This window comes from Mauremys mutica, chromosome 4 (assembly GCF_020497125.1).
Source record: "Mauremys mutica isolate MM-2020 ecotype Southern chromosome 4, ASM2049712v1, whole genome shotgun sequence".
Classification (NCBI taxonomy): Eukaryota; Metazoa; Chordata; order Testudines; family Geoemydidae; genus Mauremys; species Mauremys mutica.
This window is the reverse complement of record NC_059075.1, coordinates 125,261,505-125,271,848: the sequence shown is the minus strand read 5'-3', so window position 1 is coordinate 125,271,848 and position 10,344 is coordinate 125,261,505. Positions and strand designations below refer to the sequence as shown.

Here is a 10,344-nt window from a genome sequence, read left to right as displayed (position 1 = left end):
AGGCAGCAGAGAGACTGGCTGGGATGGGGATGCACAGAGCAGAACATGCCCGATCCCACAGTGTCGAAGTAATGCAGATGGCAAGGTCTGATAAGCAAGCGCTGTGGTTACATCAGCAGGAGATAAGCACCCGGCTTTGAAGTCCCTTTGTCCAATGCAAGGCCTAATTCTCACTGAATTAAGGCCAGCAGGATTATGAATTAAGGACTATGCTGATGCTATGTCTGACCTCCTGCATGGCCCAGGCCAGAGCCCGTCACCCAGCTGTTCCTGCACTGGAGGGAATTGTTCTTCCCTGCAGACGGGATTGGTGAGCAGCCCAGTGACTTGTTAAACTAGTTGCTCCCCCCAAGCTCTGTTTACAGACTCCAGACAACGCTCCCAGTGACCCCATCGCTGCCTATGCTGCTCCTGCAGTTAATCACCCTCAAGAAGTTACATCTTCTTTCCCATTGGATGTTAACTTCAGCTGGGAACCCCTGGATCCTGCTAGGCTCTGGGGTGCCCAGTTAGAGACCCTGAATTACAGGGACTGTCTCCCTAGGTAGCACTGGCCAGAAGAGTCACCTCTTAACCGACTCAAAATTAGACTGAGCTCCCAAGCCTCACAAGGCTGTTCTTCCTAAAGCGCGTACTGGGAGCCCACATCCCCAGCCTCGCTGGGTGCCAGAGCAGCTCAATGAATGCTGAGAAAACCAGAACCAGATTGGTAACATTTGTACAGCACCTAGCACACTGGGGTCCTGCTCCACGGGGCCGGCCTCCACCACTGCCTACTAGCACTACTCTGTCTACCCGGGCTGGGAGGCTCGTGCCCAGCCACAGTGTGGACATATCCCAGGCAGCTACCACAATACAAACAGGTTCTACGAGAGCCCGTAGGCATCTAGTGCACACAGTACAGGTTCCTCAGTGCCTTAGGGCAGGGGCAGTCGTTTTGTTCACCTAGCACGGGGGATCCCACCCACGAGCAGGTCTCCAGGGTGTGACAGTAACACACAAATGGCAGTTCAGCGTAGGGTGACCAGACAGCAAGTGTGAAAAATCAGGACAGGGATGGGGGGTAATAGGAGCCCATATAAGACAAAACCCCCAAAATCGGGACTGTCCCTATAAAATCAGGACATCTGGTCACCCTAGTTCAGCGGCGGAGCACGCTGGTTTGCATGCTGACCACGCCGGTTATGGAACTGGCTTTCTACAGCACACGGGGGGCGTGCTTTGTACAGTGGCTACACACAGCCCTGAGCCGTTCTGCCAATAGGTTTTCAAAGCACTAAAGTAGCTTTTCCTTTCAAAAGCCCTGGGAGGTGCCCAGGGACAAACCGCCCTGGGGAGTCGTGCAGTGGGCTCTTGAGTTAGACCCTGGAAGGGGAGGGGTGGGATGGGATGGATCAGTTCTGGTCTCTACACTCACCCAATAGCCACCTGCTTTGATCTGAGCCCTCAGACTCCAACAATCACCCAAAGCCTCCAGCACTAGTGGCCTTGGCCCATGGCACGGCCTCCCAGTGTCCTGCTGCTCCCTGGCTGCCTGCCCCAAGGGCGAGCCCACACTGCTTTCACACAGCTCCCCTTACGGATGCCAGGCATGGAAGCCCGCCTCTCTCTGCAAGTCAGAAGGATCATGTGAGCAAAGGGAGGGGAGTTTTCCTGCCACTGGTAAGATGGAGATTCAATAGGTCTAATCAACTGTATATTTTATTGACATCAGTGCGTTCCCAGAGAAGTGCATTAAGCAGGGAAATGGCCACCCGAGTAACAGACTTACTGGAGCCCTTAAGAGGGGCACATGGCTAAACAGATTGATGGTGCTGCTATCCCCTGACCCCGCCCCAACAGTGTGTTACGGTGGCTAGTCACGGGGGGGGGGGAGAGTTGGGCCCGGGAGAAAGCACCTAGTGTTTGTTACAGTGCACAGGGGTCTGCTGAGGCCTGTCGCTGGGCCAGGGGGGAGAGGCGCTTTAGAGGAGTCTAGCAGGAGCCAACCCCTCCCGCTCGCACAGTGAGGCACCCACAGAGCAGGTAACACAAAGTCCGTTTGGTTTTTATTTCTAACCCAAATATTGCAAATATACAGAAAAATCCCAGTACAAAGTCATTCCCCAGCCCTGACTTCTCTCACCAACAGACGTTCGTCCAGTAAAAGACCCCCTCTCCCACCTTGTCTCTCCAGTACAGTTATAGCCCAGCCAGGTTTGTTTACAGAACACTCCACACCCCTCAGCCCGTCCCCTGGACCTGCCCTTGGCCTGGAGCCCGGAGATACTCTACATGGCAGGGCAGGGGCTCTGGCTTTAGTTACGTGGTGACATATCCCGGGCAGGGCACCTGGCACAGCATCCCTGTGTTGATCTGCCCTGCAGCCATGCTGGTAAGCCAAGGGTATTGGGGCAGCATTGGTGCTCAATGCCACGCAACAGCAGCATCCCCAGGGTAGTGCTCGGGCAACAACCATTCAGCAGGGACAGGGATGCAGCATTATCAACCTGCTTTGCTCAGGGAGAGGAAGGCTGCCGTTGCATGGCACAGTGGGGGCACTGGCCCATGGAGAAATCCACCGTCACCCACCAGAAAAATGACATTTGTCTCTCGCCAAGGCTGTGTTCACCCCATTGGCACGCAAGCTTTCTGGGGGGCAGGTGCTCTCCACGCCAATGGCCCATGTACCGCGTGCATAGTGAACATCAAGGCTGATGGGTTTGGGGGCAGGAAATAGGGTGGGGGTGTGCAAAAGAGAACCACAGTGTTTACCAGCTTCCTCGACAGCCTGTAAACGAGAATGCGCCTTCAGAACAGGCTGGTCTCAAGAGCATGAGAATTCGTAGCCAGTTTTACATTCATGCATCTGACCGTCCCATCCCCCAAATGCTCTACTGCTGTTTCCCATCGCAGGCTGGTGCCTGGAGCTCCAGCGACCGCTCTAGGAATAAGAGCCACGGACGTCTGATTCTGCCCCAGATGTCCGTGCTGTGCAGTGCTTGAGACAGTCTGCAGGAGACTCCCAGAGACAGAGCAGCCACCTTTCATTTATTCTTCAGTCTCTGTTCCCAGCTGGTGAGGAATGTGGACCCGAAGCTTCTCCTGGCGCTTTGGCCAGCTGCAGCTATTTGGCTGCTAGTCAAATTCTAAAGGAAAGCTCCTCAAAAGCTCATTCTTTAAAAAGAAATTTTGTTAAACCAAGTCTAGGAGCCAAACACTCTCCAGGCAAACAGGCTAAGCTACTTCATTCCTATTCTACATGACCAGCTGCGTAAATACCTGGCGGATACTGGTGGGACGACGGTAGAGTTTGGCAATGTGTTGCCCAGGAAAATGCACCCAGATCTGCCTTCACCACCGCCAGATCACATTCGCTCCCTTGCAATAGGCTACTCCAAAACATAGCGCAGCTTCGGAGAGCAGCCTTCCAGCCGCAGCTGGGGAAACTGCGCCTTCTAGTGGCCACAGGAACAGCATGGCTCCTCCTGTAAATTTTTAAAGGAAAGCCCCAGTGTAACAAGAGTTCGGTAGCTAGAGCCAGATTTTTGTGAAGGTATTTAAGGGCTGCTCCACTCCTTGTTGCAACACTTAACTGATTTAGGAGCCTAAATCCTACTTTCAGTGAGACTCCGGAGCCTAGGGGTATGTCTACACTGCAGTGTAAGCCCAGGGTTCGAACTCAGGCTCAAGCCTAACCCCCCTTTCGTCTACACATAAATCATCCTAACGCAGGGTTTGGACCCAGTGATCCAGGACCCCATAGGGGTGGAGGATATGAGCCTGAGTCAAGCTGGGACCCAGGGTTCAAGCCCTATTGCTTTGCAGTGTAGACGCAGCCCCACTGGGTTCGCGCTCTGGGAGTCTGCAGAAAGCACCCACAATCCTGTGAGCCAAAATTTCTTTTGTGCCCTGGACAGTCATGTTTTCCCATGCTGCACTACGAACACAGGGCTTCAGTGGCCACGTTTAAGGAGGGAACTAGGAAGCCTGGGATGGGGGTGGCTGGACTCAGGCCTGCATACTGCAGTATAGATGCTGGAGCTCAGGCTGGGACCCAGGGTTCAAGACTTCCGAACCTGGGGTTACAGACGAATGTAGACGCTCAACCCCTATGTCTGCCAGCTCGAGTTCTGCTAACCCAGGCAGTGTAGACAGAGCCCAAGCACTCTTGAAAATGACATTATGCTCGTAAGTCGCTGATGCTGCAACGCTGAGCAGAGCCATGCCTAAGGTCCTGCCAAGGCTGGGACTTAGCAACGTGAAGAGTTGCAATAAATGGATTTAGTGTCAAAGAAGAGTTAAGTTGAGGGGAAGCTGCTAATGGGACAGTGAGATGGACAATTCCAGTCAAGCCAGCTCAGTTCAAATAAGCCAAGTTTGAAAAATACCAGTTCTTGAGACTCCTGTCTCCCGCGTGCCTGGGGTTGAACTGTGTTCCTTGCTCTTGGCCTACGCTGGTGCCTAACAAGGCACCGGACAAATGGCAGCCCACTGGGACCCAGCCGTGGAGAACGAACCCCAGTTATATCTGTCAGACTGTTCCGTACATTCACTTTTTATCACCCAGCCCTCCAAGTGCAAAGGCCAGCCAGGCATAGGCCTAGACACCCCCTCCACAATCAGCAGGGCAGCATCTATTGCAGAAGACAACTGGACATTTAAACAGGGACATGGACACACTACAGTGTACTCAGCTGAGTGGAAATGCGCCTAGAGCAGCAGCTTACAGTTTGCCAGTTGACATCACACCCAAAGGTGGTACCGCTGGGAAGAGTGGGGCACTGAGGATCCTGTTTATAATAGCCAGAGTCCCTGCAAGCCACCGCCAGGCCTGGCCACATCAACAGCAGCTCTAGGAGCTACCAAGCAGCTGGTCTCCTACCGCTTTAGGTGGGGAAACAGGCGGATGTTAGAAAACTAGGAGCCTCTCTCTTCTGCCCCCTTAAACGAAGCCATGGGGCTCTTCGACAGAGCACTGGCATTTCAGTGCACAGCTCCACCTGGAACACGCTTCCCACCACCCCGAAGAACATACCAACAAGCAGGAGATTTATTCCTACTGAGTTTTCTGTTGCACTTATTCCTAGAACTAAAAATAACCCCTTTCCCTCCCCTGCTGCTGCTGCCAGTGTTTGCAGACATGATGCTTTCCCAGTTCAGTGCTTTGGTTCCACAAGGGCCAGTCACAGCAGTTACTCCTGGCGCGGAGATGAACTCCACTTGACGCGCTGGTTTCATCCAATCACTTCTCATTTTTGGCGTGTGGCCCTGCGGGGTGCTGGCTAAGCGACATGCCGTCCTGGCGGGGGCCCCGAGGCCTGCCCATGCTAGGTGAAGTGGTGGGGATAGGCCAGCGCCACCAGCAGCTTCGCCCAGCCGAGGCCATGCTGAGGCAGAGATAAGCCCCCGAGGGGTGACGCTGGAGTTAAGAGCCTTCTCTCTGCAGCAGGGTGAATTGCACCTTCATCATGGTTAGTGCTTAGTGAAATGCTGGTTTCACCTTCCTATTTAGTCTTCCTTAAAAAACAAACAGCTGGAAAGAAATCTCATTAAAATAAAGTTAAATTACGCCTCTGCCCTCCCCCCCAGCCTCTGGGCCGCCAGGTCGCTGCAGCAGCTCCCTGTCTCTTCCCCGGGTCTGCAGCGCAGCTGGCTCTGGACAGTCTCAAGGGAAGCGACAGGAGAGTGGAGTCCCTCAGAAAGGGGACGGGCAGCCACTGCAGAGAAGCGTGGGCTGGAGGAGGCGTTGGCTGTTCTGCAGATCCGTGGCAGCGTCCAAACCCACTTGTCCAGTGCCAGCGAGCAGCAACGTGCCCCTACTCCAGGAGGTCCTGAGGAGAGAACACGAGTGCTCACCCTTCAAGGCAGACAGCGCCAGAGCCTCCCCGATCTCGGTCAGATCCCAGCCCAGGATCACTCCCCTCCTGCCCCGGGAATGGGAGAGAACAGGACACCATGCTTGCTGCTGTTCCCTCATGCTCAGGAAGCCACGGGGCCCCTGGGAACTCAGCACTACGTGAAAATCTCAGCCTGTGTGATAGCTAGGATGGTGGGCAAAGCCACCAGGTCAGCACAAGCCCACTCCTCTGCCTATCAGCCCCAGGACTGAAGTCCTGTTATCGACAGGACAGGCACCACTGCAGTGCAAGCTTCTCACATGCACCATACAGTTCCTGGCCCAGAGGGCTAAGGAAATGGGGGCGGGGGCAGTGTCCGGGGCTCAGCCAGCCGGCACAGGGGCCCGCTGTGCTACTCTCTCGTACAGACCACCTAGGAATGGGACTGGGACTGACTTACTTCGCACAGGCCATTCAGCCCACATGGGGGTGGCTTTCAGAGACGCTTGGGAACTAGCCTGCCCCGCCAAGGCTGAAAGGGAGACCCAAGATCAAGTGTTCTCCAAGCCACTGAAGACATTCCCAGGCTCGAATACGTTTGCAGCCCACCAGCTGCCCCATTCAGAACCCACTGGCCTGCCCACTCAGCCCCCCCAAAGGCTCCTTCGGCTGGAGCGGCTCAGGGCCCTCATTCATGACCGGCCTGGCCTTCTGCAGCCTGGGGATGACACTGAGTGGGAGGCAGGTTCTCCAGCGGCAGCCCTACGCTCCCGTTGCCGGTGGCTGTGGTCTGCACTCCACCAGGGCTGCTCAAACAAAGGGGCAGTTTCAGATGGCCGTGACATTCAGTCCCCTCCCTGCATGGGAGCAGCAGCCATTCTTAACCCCATCCTTCCAGTGTCCAACTCAAGCCCTGGTTCCCCAGGACACCGAGGAGGACATGCCATGCTCAGGCATTGCTCTCTGCTGCATCTGCATCACCCTCCAATCACCTACCTCGTCAGAATCATCGTGGTAGCCCCCTTTATTAGCAGGGCTGGCTGCATCCAGAGCTTCAACCCCTTCCACCCCGTTAGCCTCTGCGTGCTGCTGCAGGACAGAATAGCGATGGACCAGGAACCTGGGGGTGGAGCAGACACGGGAGTCAAGGCCATGCCATGCTGTCTATTGCACCTCTGGCATGTCAAACAGCAAGACCTTCTAACGCAGCCAGCGCTGGGGGAAGACTTCCAGGCCTTTAAGGTGCCCCATACTCTGCAGTGGAATGGTTAGTGACTGTGGGAAGGATTCAGGAGCTGCTAACCATCAATGACCTTCACTTAACTGAAGCTGGTAGATTTCAGAGCCACCTCAGGATATGCCTACGCCGCAGTCTGAGGTACAACCACTAGCAACACGAGCAGGTGCCCGGGATCTCGGACAGCCTGCGCTGGAGCTGTGCCACTGGGCTACACTGCTACTTTTAGCCAGGGTGCTGCATGTACACCTTGGATTCCAGCATGGCCGAATCTGCTGAGGGGGCAGAAAACCTAACTGGCTTCAAGCCTGAGCCTGATAAGTTTATAGAGGAGATGGTGCGATGAGACTGCCTACAATGGCATGTGGCCCAGCAGCGACGGCCAGTAGCAAAAATCCCTTATGACCAGTGATGGGACACTAGATGGGGAGGGCTCCAAGTTACTACAGAGAATTCCTGCCCAGGTGTCTGGCTGCTGGGTCTTGCCCACATGCTCAGGGTCTAGCTAATCACCAGATTTCAGGTTGGGAGGGAATTTTCCCCCAGCTCAGATTGGCAGAGACCCTGGGGTTTTTTCACCTTCTTCTGCAGCATGGGGCATGAGTCAATTGCAGGTTTAAACTAGAGTCAATGGTGGATTCTCTGTAACCTGACGGCTTTAAACCATGATTTGAGGACTCAGCCAGAGGTTAGGTGTCTGCTACAGGAGTGAGTGGGTGAGGTTCTGTGGCCTGTGACGTGCAGGAGGTCAGACTAGATGATCACGATGGCCCCTTCTGGCTTTAAAATCTATGAGATGTGTAATACTTCAGCCAGAGCGACTGCATGTGAAACCCCTCCCAAACCTCACCTGCCCCCGCAGACGTATTTCTTAATGATCAGGACTCCAGCTATGATGGTGAGGAGCATTACGCCCGCGACAGCCAGGATTATGGGAGCGGAGCTGGAGGCAGCGGACTGCAGAGAGAGAGAGAGAAGGAAGCTTTGCTAAATTCACAAAACATGAAATTTAAACCAAGACTGCTCCAGTTCCTGGCGTTTGTACAAGAACCTTGCACCCCAAGGGTCCCAAGCACTTCACGCCCTGGTATTGGCTGGCTCCCCACACGTTTGCTATCACCTACCAGCTGGCTGGGGGTCAACAAGTTGCTTGTACATTTCCTCTTCAGGTCCGTCACCTCACGGCTCGGACTCTTCCCACCGCTACATTTGTCTCCTGGGATCTTACGATACCTGGAATGTCAGGGAAGAAAGCGCCTGCAGGGCCTGATGATCAAGAGGGAGCTTCCCAGGCCAGCTCAGAGATTGTCTGGCCATTCTTGGAGACATCAAACCCCCCACCCCCACCCTGAGAGGGGCAGAAAGTGTGCAGAGCAATGTGGTTTCCTAGCCAGGATCCAAAAGCTACGCCCAGACCTGCTGGGAGATCTCCAGCCCTATCTGGCCAGAGGAACAGCCTCCTGAAGCTGGGCAGCTCCCCTGAGGTCTGGCTCCATGACCGACTGCCCCCCCAAACAGCACAAGGCCAGCAGCAGGGGTCTGTGCCCAGCAGCAGGGGTCTGTGCCCAGCACTGGCCTCCCAGGACCAGAAGGGCAGTTTCCCACTTGAGTGTGCTACAGCTGCACTTGTCCCAAAGCCCTGGGGCCCGGCTGGGAAGTGCCATCGTTGCCCAGAGGGGGAATTGGTGACACAGCCTGGCACAGAACCCAGGTCCTCCTAATTCCCACCCTGTAGCCCTACCCACTGGCAGCAGCAAGATCTATCCTCCTGCTCCCAGGAGTCCCTGCCATGCTGCTCCTGCCCCTATCTAGGGCCAGGGTTTGCTGAGCGAATCCCTGATAAAAAGCCACTTTACCCACTAGTCGTCAGTAGCTCCTGCCTGCCATAGAGACAGAACTCCAGGTCGTGGCCTTTCAGCTCCGGCTGCTCCACGCAGACAGACTGGTTTTCAGGGCGGAAATAGCCAAAATCGCTGCAGCGCAAGGACAAAAAGCAGAGACGGGCGTGAGCGACACACTGAGTGATGGCTCAGAGGTGAAACTCACCTAGCCGGCTAGAGCGCTGTCACACAGACAGTCCTGGAGCACCTGAAGTGGACTCTTTTAGCCAAGCGGATACATGCTGTGCTAGGCCTGTGGGTGAGCTCTTGGCACTCCCACATACACCGTAGGGAAGTCAGGGTCTGGTTAGAGATCCCCCCATGCCCTAGTTACGCATGGCACCATGTGTGGTGCACTCTGAGCAGGTTGCCTTTGCCAGGCACTAGGAGTGGGATCCCTGACTCGCTGGGCGATGCTCTGACAAACCCTACACGCCAACCAGGCTAGATGATCCACGCAAGTGGGTCCAGCACGAAGGCAGCTCCTATGCCACCACCTGAGCCCCAGACGAGAGTGCCACCTGATGCAGTGCCACTCTAGTAACCTTAGCAGAGTAGACATCACCCCTTGCCCAACTATGCCAGCCCCCTTGCCACGCAAGGGGAGCGAGCCTTTGCTCCCCATACCAGAGGTAGTCCTCCAGCGTGCACGGGCAGACCGATGGCTGCTTCATCGTCACGTAATCCCGGCCGTTCTGACAGACAGATGACTTGCGGAGACGCAGGTACTGCTCCTTATAGCCCAGGACGCAGCCATCAGTGCGGCTGCCGGGCTCGCTGGAGTGAGCCAGCCAGATAGTATAGTCATCGTCCTCACCTACGAGAGGAGAAAGGTGATCAGACTCCAGGCACGAGACGATGTAATTGAGAAGACAGGAACTGACCCTAGGCAACAGCTGCCAACCCCAGAGCTACAGCTCACGGGGCTGAAAGCAAGAAAAGGAGTGTGGCCATTCCAGCCTAACCTCCTACAGACTCAGGCACAATGAAGCAGGACAGTCTGCTCGCTCGCAGGAGAGGCAGTAATGGGTAATACCTGGGGGCACTGGGAGAAGGGGGAGGGATTTTACACCACCTGCTCTAGCCAGCATCAACCACATTCCTTTCCATCAACACTAAAATCTGCCCTGAAAAACCCTAGCAACATCCGCAGGGCTTTGACTGCCCGGTGAAGTCATTTGCTGCCAGTGGGCCTCAGGACACTGGTAGGGAACCCCGGTTCCCAAGTAGCCTATGGGAGCTACCCCCTCATCTCACTGGGAAGTTACAGGATCGTGCATGAGATTAAATCCAGGAACCCCTGATTTCTATCCTGGCTCTGGTGGCCATGGGTGTGTCACTCCCTATCGCACCAGCCTCAGAGGAGCCGTGAGATCTAGCACGTTGGGAAGATTCAGAGCTCTGCACT

General features: G+C 55.3%; 1 protein-coding gene across 2 annotated transcripts in view; it reads right to left on the bottom strand.

Annotated features, from left to right (window-relative positions):
• Positions 1-2,026: 2,026 nt before the first annotated feature.
• Positions 2,027-10,344, bottom strand: part of SORT1 (sortilin 1) — a 44,501-nt gene continuing 36,183 nt past the window's right edge. For both annotated transcript variants that reach the window (XM_045015000.1, XM_045014998.1), the window contains exons 15-20: positions 9,564-9,753; positions 8,913-9,029; positions 8,181-8,289; positions 7,907-8,013; positions 6,816-6,939; positions 2,027-5,813 (exon numbers count right to left, since the gene is read on the bottom strand). In XM_045015000.1, coding sequence (XP_044870935.1) covers positions 5,799-5,813; positions 6,816-6,939; positions 7,907-8,013; positions 8,181-8,289; positions 8,913-9,029; positions 9,564-9,753 — 662 coding nt within the window. In that variant the 3' untranslated portion in view covers positions 2,027-5,798. The remainder of the gene's footprint in view (positions 5,814-6,815; positions 6,940-7,906; positions 8,014-8,180; positions 8,290-8,912; positions 9,030-9,563; positions 9,754-10,344) is intronic.